The sequence below is a fragment of the Macrobrachium rosenbergii genome, chromosome 58, assembly GCF_040412425.1.
Source record: "Macrobrachium rosenbergii isolate ZJJX-2024 chromosome 58, ASM4041242v1, whole genome shotgun sequence".
In the NCBI taxonomy this organism is placed as follows: domain Eukaryota; kingdom Metazoa; phylum Arthropoda; class Malacostraca; order Decapoda; family Palaemonidae; genus Macrobrachium; species Macrobrachium rosenbergii.
Genome location: NC_089798.1, coordinates 19,915,510 through 19,936,531, shown reverse-complemented (window position 1 = coordinate 19,936,531; position 21,022 = coordinate 19,915,510). Strand labels below are relative to the sequence as shown.

Here is a 21,022-nt window from a genome sequence, read left to right as displayed (position 1 = left end):
TATAAAGACTCAATTGGTGGATGTTGATAGCACTGTTATATTATATTATTTTACTTGGTTAATTGGGTTAACAATTCTGGGATGCAGATATTCCTATTTCATTCCTATTTTGATTCCAGTCTACTTGCCATGTTCGACTACTGAATAAATTATATTTTTGTAGACATGTTTTTTCTGTCCCTTAGTTCAGTTAGTGACTTGGATAAAGAGAGAGAGAGAGAGAGAGAGAGAGAGAGAGAGAGAGAGAGAGAGAGAGAATGTGCTGACCCAGTGAGCAGGTGGCCATGGCTACCATGGTATCTTTGAGATATAAGTTGGTTATGACATTGATCTTATAACAGATTTGGAAGGAGGTTATGACCTTATCTGACCTTGTATAATAGGGTGTAATACATACATACATTTTACCTATATATATATATATATATATATACATGTATATATTATAATAAGTTCATATTTATATATATTTTATATATATATATATATATATATATATATATATATATATATATATATATATATATATATATATTTTATATATATATTTAATTTGTTATTTGAAATTAATAATAGTTGAACTTGTTTTCTCAGTACATGGAGCATTGACCTTGCCTACCTACTCCAGAGGTTTGGTATTAAGCACCGATATGTGACTGTTACAATAGGTGTTGACCCTGGATTTTCTTCTGAGAGTTTTTACAACCATGTCTTATGTAAAGTGAGTATATCTACTTTTACTAAAAATATCAGTGTATAAATTGCACATTCAATATTTGCACTACTGTTTTGTTTGTTATAAGCAGTTGATCAGGGGTAGAGTTGTTAACCATGAGAAGAAAGGTTGAATTTGAAGGTGTGTAAAGTAGGCATTGGGTGTAGAGCACATTCACTTCACATATCAGTTTCATTGCAGATATGAAACTTGTCATAAAACAACTCCACTTTCATTAGCCTCATTGTCATAAAGCAACTACACTTTCATCAGCCTTATTATTAGTTTAATTCATTGGTGTTTACTGATTAATTTTATATGTGATTCATCACAACCTCAATAATCATGTATATGCATAATGTATTCACAATGTTCCTAGGATCACCAGTCTTTTGCCAGTCCCACAAAAGAAGGTAGTCTTACCACATACATGCCCTCTGGAATTTCAGGAATATACTAACAAATTACTGCATTATTATTGTCCTGCAGTGATGTCAGGAGCGGTGCTGTTGTTCCCAAGGTTTTTCTTCAGGGTACTACTTCTTTTCCCATGTAGAATCATTTATTCAACCTCTTGTGTGAGTGATTATAATGGTGAATTTTACATTCATTAGAATTATCAACCTCCAGTGTTGTTTGTTGTTGTGTGGCACTGTTTTCAGTACCTCACTACTATTAGTGAGCATTTCCAGTTTATTGCCTGAATGTTTTATGGATAGGTTACTCTTTTTTTACATATCTGATTCATTTGTTTTGTAGTAAGAGTGTATTCTGGAGATGTTTGGATGTTTATGAAGCAAACTGCGTTCTTAAAACTTTTATTTATTAGTGTATATCTATGCATAAAACCATGCACAATCATACAGTAAAATTTTACTTACAAATATACTTATACTAAGGTTTTATTCACAGATATGCTTACCCTAAGATTTTATTTACAAATATGCTTGCACTAAGGTTTTAGTTATAAATATTCTTACACTAAGGTTTTATTTACAGTATAAATGTGCTTAGACTAATTACCTAAAAAAACTGCTTCAGTATGGATAGTGTTGATTATCCTGGTTCACTATTAACAGTAGACAGAAAATAGGTCTACACAGGAGGGAACAGCCTGATTAAAAACAGCTAGAATGTAGCTCTCCTCTAAGATTATAACTAGTTTTTATGACAGAATTATGTTTCCTAATGCTGTATCCACAGCAGTATGCATTATCACTGCAACATGTTCAGTATAAAATTAACTTAACCGAGTACTGTACAATATAGGTGTAGCAGTCATACAGAACTGTTTAATGAAAATTCAACTAACTCAAAAATGTCCAGCACAGTAAGAAGTCCCCAAGTGACATAAAATTCAGCTGCTTGTTCCCCAAACCATCCATCGCCACTAACTCATGATCTTTTTTTGATAGCGTAGCTGCTAGTCATCCTTAAAGGAGTCACTGCTATGTTCCCCCCAGGGTTCCGTAAGTCAGACCAACCAGTATCAAGGAATTTCCTTAAAGTTGGCCTTGGTCAGAGTAGTGCCTTGATAAACACAGTGATAGCATATAAAATGACTCAAAGCAAGAGGGCTCATTCTCTTGCCTATAGCAAGTACCCAGTTTCCCTAAACCCTTCTCACACAGAGGTGGCATGGCAACAGTGCACAAACTGGGTAAGATCCTCATTACTCTTAGGTCTGCCATATGATTCACACACAGTCAAATATGCTTGGGAATATTTTTGAAGACAGTGTAGATGAAATGTTTCAGTTTTTTGCAGTTCCTCATTGGATGGGTCGATATCATACTCGGCTAGCACTCTGCTGGGCCTGCGTTTGATTCTTCGGCCAGCCAATGAAGAATTAGAGGAATTTATTTCTGGTGATAGAAATTCATTTCTCAGTATAATGTGGTTCGGATTCCACAATAAGCTGTAGGTCCCGTTGCTAGGTAACCAATTGGTTCTTAGCCACGTAAAATAAGTCTAATCCTTCGGGCCAGCCCTAGGAGAGCTGTTAATCAGCTCAGTGGTCTGGTTAAACTAAGGTATACTTTTCTCTGTGTAATAATTCATAAAAAAATTTCACCACTTTTAAGTAAGGACAACTGTTATATCTCTCTCTCTCTCTCATTCGTAGTTAGCGCAACCTACGTATTACTGTTTCTCTGTATGTCTTTACCTGTACAGTAGACAATTTTAAATTGATTTAATTTTACCTGTACCGTCTACAAATTGTAAATGTGCCGTTCTAAAACATAGAGACATAGAGCATTTCAAAACAAAGAGAAAGAGACAGAATAGAGAAGTTTTTAAAAATGAGGTTGAGAAGACTTCAAAAAATAGCTTGGTGGAATGGGGAAAGAGAGAAATAGTATACTAATCTTCACACTCTCCTATATTTTTATGTCATCCATTTATTTCTTTTTTTAAGGGTAATGTATTAAGCTAGCTTTTAAATGAAATTGCAGTAACTTTAATTTCACTTAAAAGTTAGTGTAATACTTTGGGAGCATGATTAAGGTCATATTTAGTGTTTAAATTCTAGAAATAAGCATTTATTAGCATTTTTAGAGACCGTGCCAAACTTATGCGGAAATTCGCCTTGTGTAAGGGGGTCTGGAACCTAACCTCGTGTAAGTTCGGGGTATGACTGTAATAAGATAATAGTTTAATGTATATTTGATGTAGGATGCTAGTTTAAGGTATGTATTTGGTATCTGAACTTTCTAAATAGGCAGTTATAAGCAATTTTAGAGGGGGGTGTTAGCTATTCAGGGATTTTAACTATTCGCAGGGGGCTGTGGTGCGCATCCCCCCGCGAATACGGAGGGTTTACTGTAGACACCTGAATCACCCGAAAGGGATGGGTCAGTAGACAGTTAAAACTAAATGGGCCTATTGATTTTTTAGTTTTCACACTTTTATATCCTCCTGCTTGATGTGGGAATTACAGCTATCATAATAGTGAGGTAAATATTTAGAAAACTCATTTTATTATAAAAATTTCTATATTGGTCATGAAGTGGACCTTGCCTCTGGACTTTTTCCACCACAATCTAGAAGATCCAGGGACACTGACGTTGTTTTTGCATTAGAGGGATCCCTCGAAGAATATTGAGGCTTCCCCATGGAATAACATGATGTTGAGGGGGACCCTGATAGAGCCACCCACCTCTCCAGTGCAATAACCTGCTTTTGTGGAGGCCCCTAATGGGGTCACCCTCCTCTCCCTGAAGTACTTTTTTACTTTTGCAATAATCTGATGTTGAGGAGGAACCCCAATGGGGCCCATTCTTCTTCCATCTGAAGTTCTTGTCCTTTGAGCCTTCATTAGACTCCCAAGCCTTTGCCTGGCAATGACTCTGTGGCTACCCAGGGCTTACTACACCCGGAACGGTGGTCTCTAAAAGGAAATTTTGTCTTGTTAAGTTTCAGAAGACGATAATGTACAGTACACTGGGTCCCCAGTAATCGCGAGGGTTAGGGACCACAACCACCCTTGTTAACTGCCTGCTTTAATAGTTCAAACACCAAAGACCCCCCCCCTCAAAAAATGCTTGTAACTGCCTATTTTAATAGTTCAAACACCAGATATACCTTAAACAATCATCCTAAAACCATTTAATATACGTAATTTCAAAGTCATTTACAAGATACCCTCAAAATATATGGCTCACAGCTACATGTGAAGTTACCCCGAGAGAGAGAGAGAGAGAGAGAGAGAGAGAGAGAGAGAGAGAGAGAGAGAGAGAGAGAGAGAGAGAGAGAGAGAGAGAGAGCAAAAATACATTTGCACATTAAAAATATTTAATACACTAGTGACAGCACAGTATGTGCACAAAAGTAAATAAAGATTAATTAACAAAACTAGGTCATAAGAATATACTCGTATAGTATCAGTGAACATTAAACTAAAATCAATCATAAAAAAAGAGGGAACACTCCCTCACAAAGCATTGGTGTTAAAAGCCAATCAGCAACTAGCAAAGCTAATATCTGGCTGTGTGATTGGTTGCTACTATCTCTTCCAACCAATAGCATGTCGTGCTACAAGCCAGTCAGCAGTGAGGTAACATACCCTGCTGCATGATTCCTACTTCCAGCCCTATCTATCTATCTGTCTATCTATCCATCCCTCACACTCTACGTATCCTTTGGCGTAAAGAGAGAGAGAGAGAAAGAGAATTTTTCCCAGGTGTTCCCCCCTTCACGGTCAGTATGTCAGTATGTCAAGATGATTCGCAGGCCTTCACCCCTCCCCCTAAAGTCGGAGACAGAAAAAGATTAGGAAAACAAAATATTGAGTTAAATCTTACCAAATTTATAATATTTTCCTTAATGAGTTGATATTTTGCTGTGTTTATATTAATATGAATATTTGAAAATTAGTAAATCATTTATTTATCATACAAAACAAATAAACATACATATTACATAAAAATTCTCTCTCTTATCTCAGTGAGAGAGAGAGAGAGAGAGAGAGAGAGAGAGAGAGAGAAATACAACACACACGCTAGCGACATTACATACCAAAGCATAGAGCTATAAGCTTTGCGAATGGCTACTTCCAACTCCTTCAACCAATAGCACATTGTGATGGTAAGAGAGAGAGAGAGAGGTTGGGAGGTGAACATAACTTTTCTTATACAGTACATATTATGATGATAGATGATATTGAGGGATTTTTCTTTAACATTTGATTGATATTTTGCTGCTTTTGCAATAATATTAATATTTGAAAATTAGTAAATCAGTTATTTATCTTATAAAAAAAAGATACGTGTTTACATATGCATAAGAGAGAGAGAGAGAGAGAGAGAGAGAGAGAGAGAGAGAGAGAGAGAGAGAGAGAGAACAAAAATACAACTCACACACCATCGACAGTACATAAAAAGATTTGAGCTACAAGGTTTGTGAATGGCTACTTCCAACTCCTTTAACCAATAGCGTGTCATCATGGAGAGAGAGAGGGGTGGGGTGAACATAGTGTTTTTATACAGTATATATTACGATGATCTTCTTATGATAATAGATCAATATTGAGGAATTTCACTTAAACATTTGAAAGATATTTTGTTGTGTTTACATTAATATTTGAAAATTAGTAAATCAGAGGAGCTTACAAAAGAAATTGACAGGTGATGAAATGGCGTAGCTCCTAATAAATAAATCCCAACAGCGCAGATAAATTTTGGAATTATTGCACCTTCTCTAGCTCAGGAATACTGCCTCTGATAACTACCTCGTACACTCCGATACTTCTTTGAAAGAAACGCTTCTGAAGAAAAAGTTAACTACAGTATTCGTTTAACTTTTGGATGTCTTGCGACTTAGGAAAGGAATGAGGGTCTGCCTTTTTAATGAGGGACACTACAGTAATTCTCAACTCTACAGTAATTCTCAGCTCCTGTAGAGAGAGTGGTTTGTGCTAGGGTGTAGGAAAAACTAGACCATCTGGGATGTTTGCTGTGACATCAAGGTAAACCATGAGTTCTTCAACCAGGCATAATGTTTTATCAGAAATACTGAGTTCCCTCATCAGAAAAGGGGATTTTCCCTCTAAAAGGTCCTCATTCTTGGCCAAGAATGATAGGCCAGGAAACAACAGCAAATGAAAATGGTCTATGAGTGACGAAATATTGTCCCAGTGTGATAATCCGAGCTCCTGATGCCAAAGCGGTTGAGAAGACTGCCTTTTGGAGCACATTAGTTGTAGTTGTATTGGGACCACTGAATCGAGGGGATGACAAGAATCTGAGAACCTTATTCAGGGACCAGGTAATGAGAAGCCTTGGAGGAGCAGGCCTCGAAAGACAGGAGAAGGGAATTAACAATTTCTACATTACAATAAATTCCAAAAACATAAAGCAAGGATTCCGACAGTGTTGCCTTGTATGCTATGATTGTTGTAATAGCAAGGCACTTAATGTCAAAAGATGTATAATAAAATGTAAAAATGTTTCAACAGATTTCAACTGGGCTCTCAGTGTGGAGGTGATCTAACCACATTTTCCATATGGACTGGTATGTTGGATAGATGAAGTCTGTAGTTTTGCACTAACCTAGCAGTGTTAGGTAAATAATCATCATGGTAGACTAGATTTAAAAAAAAAAACAGGTTTTAACTTAGGAAAAACCTATTTTTGGTAGCCAGTGTTGAGTCCCCAAGGAGTTACCTTCCATGGGTTTGTCAGAGCTCCATGGTGACCAAACTAATATCAAAGAATTCTCTTTTAGTTGGTCTCTTGGCCAGGTACTGTGTTGTAATGATAAACACTGTAACACATGATGGAGTATGTAATGGACTCAAAGATAAGAGGGCTTTTTCCCTTATCTTACAGTGAAGCTGTACCCAAGTTCTTTCCTTCGTCAAACCTGCTAGAAGAGGAAGTGATTATTGTGCATGTGCAGTCCGCCATATTGTTGACAAACAGACTGGAAAGAGACCAAGGAAGCCATTACTTTCTGGTGGTCAATGCAGGATGATCCCTTGCCCAAATCCCATGCCTTTTCATCAGGGAAGTGGGTGGGTTTTGAGGACTCAACAGCGACTACTAAAAATAGGTTTTTCTTACGTCAAAACAGGTTTTTTGATAGCGTAGTCGCTTGTTTCATCCTCAAGGAGCTTTAAAAAGAAATTGACAGGTGACAAAATGGCTTAAGCTCTCGAATTTTAATCCCAACAACCCCCCCAAAAAACTTAGGTTTTGGTAACAAAGAACAAAAAACTAAACACGAACTTATGTTTTAGGATATATTCTACAGTGACTTACCTAAGCATGCTGGGTTTGGTTGCAGTATTGTTGCACCGTCCCCCAGCAATAGTTAGCTTACCCACCCGTCAGGAAGACCCCTGGTTTTCCACTGTAGCGCCTATGGGGTTAGGACTAACCATGCCACTTACTGATATGCAGTGAAGTCAAAATTGTTTGAGCTCTTGCCTCTGATGAGCACCCTGTACATTCAGAGACTTCGTCGAAAGAGACATTTCTGAAGAAGGCCAACGACGTACTTACTTTCCTAATATCATATGACCTAGGAAAGGAGTGTGGATTTTCCTTTTAAATGAGGGGTACTAAAATTATTCTCAGCCCTTGTAGAGAGTGTGGTTTGTTTGTGCTAGGGTACACAGTGGACCCCCGCCCATTCGCAGTTCCGGAGTCACGGCTTCACCTATTCGCAGATTTTTTGTGGGACGTATATACACATTCTTTAAGAAAAATTCGCTTATTCGCGGTATTCTTCATAGGGAAATATCCACTAATTACTGTATTTTCATATCATTGTCGTGACTAAATGCATTTTTTGTGATAAAACTATTAAAATACTCGGGTATAAGCAATTTTAAAGGTTTTTTTTTGTGTTTGAACTATGAAAAAGGGATTTTGACAAAGGAAAAATCTATTTCTGAGGAAGGCCCGTGTCATCCGGTGAAATTCCATACTAACACGAATTTCTAGGTATAAATTGCTAGATATACCAGAGAAAAAAGAGCTTTCAGGAATGCTGGGGTTACTACCCCCAGATCGAGCGTCTTCCCTAAGGAAGACGTCGGTATAACCAAGGGTGAGTGAAAGGATCACAACCACAGAGCTACACTCGATAGGACATCCCTAAGTCAAAACCCCGGAAGAGAGCGGTGAGTTGCTACAGCCCCCACGACAGGCGCCCCGCCAGATCAAGCACAATTCAGCGCCATCTACTCATTCCAGACTAGCACCACCCCAGGCTTGGCATGTGCAAGTAGGGGAGCTAGCCACTTGAGGGAAACAGGACATCGGGCCTTCCTCAGAAATAGATTTTTCCTTTGTCAAAATCCCTTTTCTGAGTCCAGCCCCGTGTCAGCCGGTGAAATAGTGATAGAGAATCATGCCAAGACTGCAAACTACAAGGAAACAAAAGGTAATCTGAAGAAAAACACAAGCTATGGAAATGGATTTAATGAGGATATCTCATGAAAAATTGAATATTAACATGAAAATACAGTAATACGACCTTAAAAATAGAGTAGAAAGTCAATACACCAAACAATATGGCAGGTAAAATACATCAAAAATACTTAAGACTATAAGGCAAAATACATTCAAAAATACTTAAGATTAAGGAGTAAATATGAACTTATAACTAAACATAAGAGAGACATCTACAACATGAGAAAATATATGAGGTACATGGAGCAAAATAAAAACAGCCCAGTACCCTCTAAGACAACCAAAATCACAGCATGTCAAATACAGTCCCCAAAATATAATAAAAGACAATAATAATATCAATATGAGGAGGCAGGAGGCATGATCATCCAGAAGGCAGGCAGAGAAGTAAATGAGGCAGGCTGGCGGGGGAAAGGATAAAGGGTAATGGGTAATTAAGGTGGGGAAATGACACTCCCCACAGCCACTGTAGAAAATTTCAGGGCTTCGAGTGATTTTAAATAATGGCGTTTAAACACTAGAGGTGATTTCCAACCCGTATATTTGCTAAGTTCTGAAAATCCATATTATGAAAGTACTTAGTGGAAGTGCAGAAGTCTACTGCGCGAATATCATGAACCTAGGGAACTGAATCCGGTTAGCTTGTTTAATGAAATACAGAATTTGTTGCCTTATTGTACTTAACGATAGGAGTTCCACCTTTCTCCCTGATAAAAGAGGACCGACTTATACTGAGGAGTTCTAAAAGGTAAGACTTTAAGGTATAGACTGGGCATAAGGACTGGTCCTGAAGGGCACACCTTCCAAGGAGACCACCTGTCTTGAGGGTCCTCATTTTTAGCTAAAAATCTATGATCAGGAGAAAGGAGGGCTTCTCTGGACGGGAGGAAACTAACAAAATCATCACCTCTAGAGAGAGCCGACAGCTCTGAAATTCTGGCACCTGAAGCCAAGCTAATCAGAAATAAAGTTTTCCTTAACAGATCCAAATAAGTGCATTGAGAGTTGTCAATCTCGGATGCTAACTTAAGCATATCATTGGAGTAGGAAAACCACATAACAGGAATGTGCTTGATACTGGTCTCAGACGAAATGCATGCTCTAGGAATAGATGAAAAGTAAGAATCTGTGGCACAATTTTAAAACCATATAAGAATACCTTCTTCCGGGCTGACTTAGCTGTGGTAATAGTGGCTGGGCAAGGCCTTTTCAAACAATGATCTAAAGAAGGTAACTGCTAGGTTAGTAGTCATGGTTGGCTTCAGATGTCTTCAAAAAGGAGCTAATTTCTGACTGCTGAGTCATATTGTCTGAGAGTAGAATCTCTCTTGTCTGATTCTAAAAACAGAGTGTTAACGGGGTCAATGTTTGCTCCCCTTTGAGCTGCGAACTTTATAAAGTCCATAAAACTAGGTATCTGAATTTTTTGAGGAAGTTGACACAGTCTTTGTTTGTACTGTTTGGGCTGTTTGGGGATTGGGAATCAAGACTAAGAACCCAAGTTCCTGAAGAAGAGGGAACCAATTGCTCTGGCCAGCACGGGCTACTCAGGGCTAGTTGACCTTGAATGACCTGAGTTTTTGCAGTACTTTCAACAGCAAATTTATTGGGGGAAATAGATAAATCTTCTCCCAATTGTTCCAGTCTATGGTCATTGCGTCCGTGGCATACGCCTGAGGATCCAGGTTCGGGGCCACATAACAGGGAAACAATAAGCTGTAGGTCCCGTTGCTAAGTAACCAATTGGTTCTTAGCCACGTAAAATAAGTCTAATCCTTCGGGCCAGCCCTAGGAGAGCTGTTAATCAGGTCAGTGGTCTGGTAAAACTAAGGTATACTTACTTACTTGAAGCTGCTCCTCGTCGCGCAATGATCCACTTGGAGACCCGGAACCCGGGCGGCAAATCCAATTGAAAGACTCGCTCAGAGACCACTCCGCTTCCAACGGAGTGGTCCTGACAGGGAACTACCACCACGCCCGCACTCTCGCTAGGTTGGTGTAGCTGACAGATGCCAGCTGTGCTTGTTCGCCAGGGAGAAAATAGCTACCATAACCTGGTTTACTTCCGACCTGATTTGAGCCGCCCCTGTTGATGCAGAAATGAACTACCACGGCGCTAACCAACACCAGCCTGATATGAATCAGCTGGGGCGGATTTTTCTTTTAAGGTTAGAAAATACCGCCATAGCTTCCAAGGTGTTTATAAGGGAACCGCTGGAAACATTGTGGTGACCACGCTCCTTGTACTTTTGTTTTGGTTTAATACCCTCCCCAGCCGCTTTAATGAGGCGCCCGTGTGAACTACCAGCTCGGAGGAGGAAACTGAAGCGAACTGTTTTTGGACAGGCCGCTGACTGTGACCAAGGCCGCAGTCTCGCCTTTAAAACTGGGATGGAGGAGACCTTGTCTCTGAGCCTGACATTGGCTCGACCACACACTCTGTTTATATCTTTTAATTTGCTTTTAAGAGCAGGTCCGCTTCACTGAGGCAAAATTGAAGGGAACTGAGGATTCTTTCGGGCCCGGCGGGATGCTGCTTTGTCTTGTGGAATTTCCTGGTAAGTGAGGCTATCTCCTTCCGCTTGGGAGGCGGAGGGGATAACGGTAACGAGGACAGATCCCACTTTGGAGACCCAGCCACTGAAACCGGGCTCCGAGTCAGGCGACTTTCTCTGTTCAGTTGAAACCCAACGACTCCAGGAAGGATGATCAGGGCCGGGCCTTCCGGCATTCAGAACCGTTGGTGCCCAAATTATCCAATCGCCTAGGTACGCTTCAGTTAGATCTCCTCGACCGGAGTTGCTGAACTACCGTGTTCGCCAGTTTTGTAAATATCCTGGGTGCAATATTTAGACCGAAAGGCATGACCCTGAAGGAGTAGGCCAGCTTGATTCCCGAGTCTGAAAACCCAGGAACGGAGAGAAGCCCAACCTGGACGTGATAGTAAGCGCCTGAAAGATCGGAGGAGGTGGTGACGGCTCCATCGCGGAAGTAGAGTCCGCACCTGTGCTACCGGGACGACAGATCCAGAATCACTCTTGCTGATCGGAGTCTCTTCTTGGGAACAATGAACAACCTGCCTTGAAACTTTAGGTGCCTTACTTTCTTTATTGCTCGCTTGTTGAGCAGTTCACACATAGTCCTGTAGGGACTCTGAGGGTGGCTGGTAAAACCTGATCAGAGGAGGGGGGGTCTTTGGTCCAGCTCCATCCTAGACCTTTGGACACAATGCTGTGTGCCCATGGGCTGAAGGGACCACTGGTCTCGAACCAGTAAAGGCGACCACCTACCTGGACTGTTCTCAGTGGAGAATGTGGGTTTGAGCCTCTACCACGCCCAGGTTTACCTCTTTGGGCCGTAAGTTGGACTTTGCTCTCTGTAGGGCCTGACTCTTCCCCTTGCACTTCCTATTAAGGCCGTGGAAAGAACCCACGGCCTCATAGGTAGGATTGTACGCCGGTGAGGCGACGTACAAGGGTGCAGCAAGGGAATGGGCTGGTTGGACCAGCACGTATTGTTGGGGATGAGCTTTCGAGGTGGAGGGCTGTGGGACTGCAGAGACCGGGACAGCTTGAACTACCGTCTGATGATGAGGCCTCTTGTGTCTCCTGAACCGCTTACCACTCTTAGTCTGGGGGCCGCCAGATTCTGGGGTCTTACGCTTATAAGCTGAGATACCCCAGCGAGAGCGAAGACTCTGGTTAGCTCTAGTAGCCTCCCTGAGCACACTAGCTACCTCTTCTTCTGGGAAGAGGTTAGCCCAGATAGGAGCTTCCTCTCATGAGCTTGTTAGGCTCATGACGTATGGTGGCTTCTGCAAAGATGAATTTCACATTCAATCTTAGCTATCATGAAATCAAAGAGGTCTGTCTGAAACCCTGCTAACAGGGATTTAGCCAGAACCTGAAAGAAGGGCTCATCTGCACAGGAGACGGCAGTCGCTTCTGTGAGGCAGACGGAGTTCAAGGACTGGGCTAGCCTAGTCCGGTCCTCAAATTCAGCTTTCAGCAGGGCTTCCGGGAGCTTAGGAAGCTGTTCGCTGAATTGAGTCGACGCACAGTAAGCGTCCAGCTTTCCCACAGTAAAGGTGGACGGGGCGTCACTCCAGAACTCATCACCCCCTGGGAATACCAGGGATGTGGAGTCTGTCTCCTTAGTTGAGGCAAAGGTTGCCACAAAGCATGCTCGAGCCGCAACCAGAGCCACTTTGTTCAAGTGATGGAGTCGGGTAACTTATCACCAGGCGCACATAGTATAGTTGCCCTTGAAAGGTGTAAGTTTTAGGAAGACCTACCTGCTACTCCGTAAGAGTGCGCAGGAGAGCCGACTCGAGCTTGGTCCCTAGGGAAGATCACTGTCTCTAGGGACCTTGTCTGAAAGGTACCCAGGCTTCCTCCGTCAGCCTAACGAAGCCTGGGTAAGGGGGCAGGAGATCGGGAGGAAAGAACTCCAGTTCCTCTAACCGTCTCGTGCCAAGACCTTCAACAGTCAGAGTACCCTCGTGCTGAATGGCACGGAGGGCAAAACGCCAAGGGTTCCCGGCATCGGAGGAGATCAGCCGCGGTCAGATAGCATACCGCGGTTCGACCACAGGCTGCAGCCATTCCCGCCAGTATGTTATCATGGCTGGTAAGTTTCTCCGAGATTTTCGTGAACTTAGACTCGACCTCCGCCGAGAACCTCTCGAACAACGAGTTTGCAAACGCCTCCGGATCAAAGGCAGGCTGGCGAGGAGGGCTTGGTTTTGATGCCTTCTTACTCGCGCCTTTGCCGGAGGTTCCAGGTTTGCTCCCGGAGGCTACAGGTACGGGGACCTTAGCCTTCGACGGGGGGAAAGGCGATGCTTTCCTGGAAGACAAGGGACTTGTGCCCTTCTCGCTCTCTCCATGAAGTCTTCAGCTTCAACTTGGGGACAGCTGATGGAGCCCCGTCACCTGCTGGGTGGAAGACTTGGCAAAACCTGCAAAGGAAGACAGAGGAAGATGGGGAGTCAAAAGGGGGCCCGCCGCAACCTCACTTACCTGGCTAACACACCCAGTCCGCTCTGTGTTCATCGGTTCCAGGTCCAAGTCTAACGCGGCGACATCCTCCGACACCTCCGCATACAGGATGTCCTCTTGGGGTGGCTGGGTCGCATCCCGGATCTGCTGGATGATGGGGTTAGCCAACTCCTCTGAAACCGCAGCAGCCACCCGGGCGCTGGGGTAAAGCAGGTCCTGCAACTTCGCGTCGAGAACATAAGGCTTCCCCGACGGAACGCTTCTTCCAACCCAGCCACCAGGCGGAGAGACCCAAGGGAAGCCCTTGGAGGACTCGCCCGCTGTAAGAGAACGACAATTAGGTTGAACGGAAAGGAAGCCCAAACCATATAAGCACCATACAGATATGAGGAACGAATAGATGAGAAGCTATATCTACCGACTCGTCCTGGGATGCCAGCGACAGAGCGGCAACCTCACAGCCATCAAAAGCAACAATTAGATTATCCAACCGACCGCACAGCCAGCGTGGGTCCGCACACCACGCGCCCATATGGTTGCTGGAGAGAAGCGTGCACCTGCCCTCACAACCAACAGTCTGTGGCGTGTGGGCATGAACCTACCACTTAAGCAACCTAAAGCTGGAAGGCCAGGGTATTTCCACTTACCACCGGAATGCTCCGGTGGAGAGAAAAACCCCTCGTCAGAGACGAGACCACCAAGCCATAACTTAAACAGAGTGGAAGGCAAGATACTTCCGGTCACCGGAATACTCCGGCGGAACGGAAGGTTTGAGACAACAGGGACCCACCACAAGGGCTGCCAGCAAAGACGGGCGGAACCTCAGGTGGAGCAATCGACTCTAATAAACACATAAATAAGTATATGAGAGAGAAGCTCACTTCGCCAGATAATATAAATATATATAATATAGAAGTGATGGTAAAAATGAGCAAATCAACTCCGGTGGGGGGCGGATTTTCTTTGGTATCCCTCCCTCTCATTCACTCCCCCTCTCTCGGACCTCCCCGCCAGGGAAACAAAGGTGGGTGAGGTGCCCGTCATGAAAGGCTAAGTATAATATAAGCCGGAGCAGGCGTCAACAACCCAACCAAAGCAACCCGATCGGAGAGAGGTTAAGATCAAGGGAAAGAATGTTCAAACCCGCTTGATCTTGGAGAGTGGTAAACGAAACATCAAAACAAACACAGCGCTGCCGGGGACTAGTTCTGGGAGGGAACAAATCTCTCCACCAGAGGGAGTCCCCAATTCGGAGAAAACGCCATCTAGCGTCACCCGCACGAGAAAAGGCAAGAGCTGGCCTGAGATGAGGGGGGGTGGGAGGGAGGGTGGTGGGGTAGGGGAGAGGAGTAGGCTAAGAGAGTGAAAACAGGAGACAAGGGAAAATGATTCACCCGCTTGACTGCAAGCACACGCCACACCAAGAAACATAATATGAGCTTGGCAGGACAAGCCTACTCCTGAGGGAAGGATGACTGAAGAACTCAACGCCGACTCCTGACTAGGCAAAGCCTAGGTGAACACCCGAGCTTAGGCATAGCCTAGGCTAACGGAAAGGAGTAAGGGAAGGGTGGAGGAAGGAATAACAGGGAGAGAAATTCTGTGCCGAGAACCAACCAGGACCGAAAAGGAGGGGGCAAAAAAGGCAAATAGCCTAGAGGAGGCACACCCAATGAACTCTACTCCTTCGAAAAGAAGGGGGAGAACAAAGGGGCTCACTCTGCCACCCCAAAAACGGCCATGGAGGAAACAGCAACCAAAACTCCCTCAACCCGATGATCCGCCCCACACCTAACCTATGTTGAGGGCGAGAGGACAAGGAAGAAATACGAGCCTAACATGATAGGCAAGGGAGAAAAACCCACACACAATATAAAATAAAAACCATCACAATAAACACAATATACATTAGAATTATTTCTAAGAATAATGTGCTCATGCGAGGTGCGTAGCCTACCTCGGAGGAGCGGCCAGACCTAGAGCTGATGCTACCCCGAAGAGGCAACAAAATATATATATAGCACCAATGCAAATATAATAATAATAATAGTAAATAAGTAAGACCAACTAGGAACTCATCCTGGAGGGGAGACCTACGCGGGGTATGACGGGAACCCTATAGGGGGACTCGTTATGGGGGTCATTAAAAATGAAACAAAACTCCAATAAAACCACCGTAGGGAATACCGCCAGGAAGAGATCCGGGGGAAAAGATAAGTAATATAACGACAAGGAGACAACCCCGACAGAAAAGACTGAAGGGGCACGCCCCACGTCGGGCATGGCTGGCTAGGGACGCCGTAAGGCCATAACAACAACTTGGCACTAGAAATATGGACAGATGCAGCCAAACTTATCTAAAACCCACAATAAGATGGTACTTAACTTAGAGATGGTGAAACTGCTAGAAGACATGGCAAAAAGCAGGAAAACACCCAAAAAAGCACAAGCACAAAATTCCAAGTGCAAACAGTCACGTGCTAGAAAATGGAATGAAGTAGATGGCGCTGGTGTCGCCGGTCTGGCGGACGCCTGTGCTTGGGGGCTGTAACGGCTCACCGCTCTCTTACGGGGGTTTTGACATAGGAGATGCTCATCGAGTGTGTGCTCTGTGGTTGTGATCCTTTCACTCACCCTTGGTTATACCCGACTTCTCCTTAGGGAAGACTGATTCGGGGGTAGTAACCCCAGCATTCTGAAAGCTCTTTTTCTCTGGTATATCTATAAATTTATACCTAGAAATTCGTGTTAGTATGGAATTTCAATTCGGCTGACACGGGCTGACCTGAACAGGCAATTATAAGCATTTTTAGAGGGGTGTCAAGTATTCGCTGATTTTAGCTGTTTGCAGGGGTTGTGGTACCCATCTCTGGGATGTTTCACGACTCCTAGGCAAACTCATGCCTGAACCAGGCATAACGCCTTCTGCTAAAGTGAGTTTTCATCAAAATAGGTTTCCTTCTTAGCGATCCCCATCAGAAAGAATGATGGGCCAAGGGACAATAATAACTGATGGTCGTTTGATGTATCACCCATCTACAGAGCTCATTTCACTACTGATGAGCTCCTGATGCTGCTAGACAACCAAGAAGATCTCCTTGCAGCATGAGTTGTGATTATATTGGGCCTGCAGAATTGAGGTTGACAGAAGTCTAAGCACCTTATTCAGGACCAAGTAATTGGAAGCTCTTGAGCGTGTCTTTGTGAAAAAGAATCGAGAAGGGAAGTAACAATTGCTATGCTAGAGTCAGTACCGAATCCATAAAGCAAGGGTTCCTAATGCTGTTGTGTACAGTAAATTCCCCATACTGTGGGGATGCATGCCAACCCCTACCTAATAGTTGCAACCACAAATAACATCTCCTCTGCATGATTTTGACAAAGGAAAATCTATTTGGAGAGGGCCCGTGTCACCGTGAAATAGTCCATTCAGCACTGGCTTCTGTGTAATTCCGCTAGATACTAGAGAAAGCTAAATGAAATGCTGGAGTTATTACTCCTTAAGGAGCTCCACTGATGGAGTCGTGCATGGAAAAGGGTGAACTACAAAAACACGAACCTTTATCCTATAGAGATTCCCAATGTCAAAGGTCCCAAACGAGAGAGAGAGTGCTTTGATACAAGCCCATGCACTACACTTGCGGACTGTATACAAGGTAACACTAGCCGTGATTCCATGTTAGCACTCCACCTCAATTAGACAATGAAGTTTATCATGAGGAGAGAATGAAAATAGGGGAATACTGCGACACGGCCCTCTCCAGAAATAGATTTTTCCTTTGTCAAAAATCCTTTTTCTGACTAACCGTGTCACCCGGTGAGTGGAATAAACAGAGAAATAAACACTGGCCTTGCTGTTAAAGACTTAAATAGAAACGCTGAAAACTAGGAGAATTCTACCCTGAACATTAGTAAGGTCCCCGGGTTCATTGCGAATGAAAATAATGTAAGTGGTCACTGCTCCAAGATCATGAGCTTGTGAATAGCACCTGAATAGGCTTGTATTAAGGAAAATACTTCCCAAGGAATAGCAGACCAATGACAGTGCCCCCTTTTTTAAAAAGGAGAGGACCTGACAAAATTGCGAGGTCCTGTCTAAAAAACCTGCAAGGAGTAAAAACTGGACACAGAGAAACAGACCAAAAGTGGAGTACTTTCCACAGACCACCAAAATGAGGAATCTTCAATTCTCAGGGTAGATAGAAAGTTAGGTGAGAATCATACAACACTAATTTCTGATGAGGGGAAACTAAACGATTGGTTCCACAGACAGCGGCAGACAGTACAGGAAAATCCAACACTAGGGAAGCTAAGCTGATTAAAAATTTTGGGACTCTCAATAAGCAGAAAAAGAACAAGATGATTGTTGGTTACCTGGCTAACTCCGATAAGACACCAAAGACCAGGAAACCGAATGGACGGAGTACTGTTCTTAGATCTAACACAGACCTTAGGATGAAAAGTTAAGGGCCTGTGAGTCTGGTTCAAATAAAACACTTTCTCGCAGGCCACGCGGCCGCATCAGTACTGTAGCTTCAAAACTATGTGAAGAGTGCTATTACTTAACTGCAGAACTACATTGCAGTAGAGTAGATCCCTTTAACTGATTTCAGAAAACAGTAATAACAGGACCAATATCAGTTTCCTCCTAAACTGTAAGATTCACAAAGACCACAAAGCCAGGACATCAGAGTTTGAGGGGCTGATGCAGGGCTGAGTTTATACCAGACGGACAGCTTGATAGTTTGTGGTATTGAATTGGGTTGCAAACAGACCTACTTCCAGGCTTCCCAGGAAAAGGTCACAAGACTACCTGAATGACGCTCCATCTAAGGACTATTCGACAATTCAGGGGAGGCCCTGGATAGGGAAAAAGCAGTGACCTTTTGGACCCTCTACGAGAAGGGTGGTAGATACAGAGCACTCCATGCCTGCTGGTTGCGGAGAAGAATGAACCATAACCTGAACGTAAGCAATCTGAGTCCAAACCACTTGTTTACGCGCAGCACTATTGCTGTTTTGTTCAGAACCAGCCTAAAAGGAAACCTTCCTTTGGGGAAGAAGTTTCAAGGACAGGAAGACTGTCACCGCCTCCAAAGCGCTGATATGGAACTGCCGGAACGCGGACCGACTAAGTACCATGTACCATTGGGCCAAAAATATCCACCCCACCCGCCAGAGGTGACGTGTGTGAATACTGAGGCCGGAGGGGAAAGCTGGAGAGGAACTGACTCTCGTAAGCACTTGATAGTTGTGCAAGGCCGAGGCCACTATTCAAGCAGGAGGAATCAGGGAGACACGCCCCTGACTCGCCATACCGTTCATAAACTCCAGCTTTGACTTCAGAAGACGAACTACCGAAGCAACTGAGAAACTCAAGACCTTTTCTTTGGGCACGACGAGAGGTATGTTTGAGATGATGAAATGATAGACGTTTCTATCTCTCTTTCCACTTCCACTGGATTCATAATCACTGGAGGCTACCTCCTGAATCAGGTGGATTCCTTCCTGCTACTTGTAGCCCAAAGACTCTAGAAACCGATTATAATGACCGGCGCTCAGGCAATTCCGACGCTGGTGCCCAAATGAGCCAGGCAACTAGATATGCAGCTAAACATAGCCTCCAATACTGGAGCTGTTGAACTACGGTATTGTTCAAACTGGCAAAGACTCTGGAGCCGCATTGAGGAGGGCATGAACCTGAAGGGGCACGCTGTTCGAGTCTGAATCCCAGTGATAGGACCTTTCTGCAACCAAGATGTGTACAAAGGCCGAAAGGTCTATAAAGGTAAGCCACGGTTCCACGCGCAGTAGGATCCGAACCCACAAGACTGTAAGAACCGAGACTTCTGCCGCATGAATAAGGAAAACAAACGGGACACGCTCGAAAAAATTTTCCGTGTGGAAGGAACTCTTGGCAGACTGAAAAAGCCTGACAGGCCATTCACAAAGACTCCTCAGAACTCTGGCCGGAGGCTGATTGAACCTGATTGGGAACAACAAATCCAGCCCCACCCTCGGCCCTGATAACTATACTTGGGCCCAGGAACCGACGCCCAGGTCTCAAAATGGTACAGCCTCCCACCCATGAGAAATACTACAGGGAGGAGGCTTGATTGCCTCTCGTGAAGCTTAATGCTCTCAATTTCTCGGAGAGGAGCAGGATGTTTCCTGTTCCTATGATAACCCCGAGGGTCAGAGCCCTGGCCAAATGTCTAGTGAAAATTCTCTTTCCTTGGGTTTTCGTATGAAGCAAAGAAAACTCGCGGAGGCACGTGGGAGGCAGAGACACACGGTGTACATAAGGCCACTGGGAACTGGCTGAACCCGCACACATCGAGGTGGAGGCTGAGTGAGAGCTGACGGCTGTCTAGGGCAGACCTGAAGACTGCACCACCGCCTGAGCAGGGCTCTGAACTACATGAACTTTGCCGGACTTGGGACAGGTCCCGCAAGATCAGACCGCTTCTGCTCTCAGAGGGTAGACACCCATGAGAACTGAGGCCCGGTAACATTAGTAGCCCCAGACGTGGTCGTGAATAACGCCCACCTGGGGAAAAGATTAATTCTCCAGGTGAAACTGTTCATGCAGATTTTTCAGCTCAAGGCGGAACGGGCAAGCCTGACTTACACCCTGTTTCAGCTTCCGAAAATTGACTCCGGAAGCTTAGGGAGCTGTACGCTGAATAAATTAGAAGCGTAGTCCGGGGTTAGAAGATTCACTGTGAATGTATCTGTGATATCTGTCTCCGGAAATGCCTCAGCGAGCATTTTTCCAAACAAGCCTGTTGATAAGAGGGCTACATTCGAGCAATAAGGGTAAGAAACAGGGCCTCAAAGAGAGTTGACGGTAAGACCCCACAGCTGGCGTGAACTTGGAATTCCTCCGCCTGCCACCAAGTAGAGTTCTCAGGGAGACGATGTATCCAGCTCCCCAGCTGAGGGCTCACTTATGGATCCTGCTGTAGACAGATGCCATAAGTCGTTTCTGACAGTCTGGTAAAACCCGGATAAGAGGATACCAGACCGTGAAGGGAAGAGATGCCTTCCACCAACCTCCGCGTGGTGCCCACACCCTCGACAGTGTGAGGGTGCCTCCATGCTGGGAAGCATAAAGGGAAGGCACCCCAGGACTGAGGGGAAAAGAGGGTGGGAGGTGTCCGGAATCCATAGAATTCCGGGAACGGAGTAGATTTAACAGTGAACCATTGACACGAGTCTTGAGATTAATCTCTTTGGGATTAAGTTCTGGAAAGGGAAGGCACGGACCATGAGGTAGATAGTTATTTAATAGGTTGACAATGACCAAATCGAGCTCCTTATATGAGACCCATAAAAGAGTTTCTAACAAAGGAAGGAGGGGGTAACCGCTTGCTTTGCTGGGCCGT

The 21,022-nt window shown here is 44.0% G+C and overlaps 1 protein-coding gene across 4 annotated transcripts in view; it reads left to right on the top strand.

The window, feature by feature from the left end:
- The window catches only part of LOC136837221 (protein GUCD1), a 147,183-nt gene that overhangs the window by 102,852 nt on the left and 23,309 nt on the right, over positions 1-21,022 (top strand). For all 4 annotated transcript variants that reach the window (XM_067101901.1, XM_067101902.1, XM_067101903.1 and 1 more), the window contains exon 3: positions 595-721. In XM_067101901.1, the coding sequence (XP_066958002.1) occupies positions 595-721 (127 nt within the window). The remainder of the gene's footprint in view (positions 1-594; positions 722-21,022) is intronic.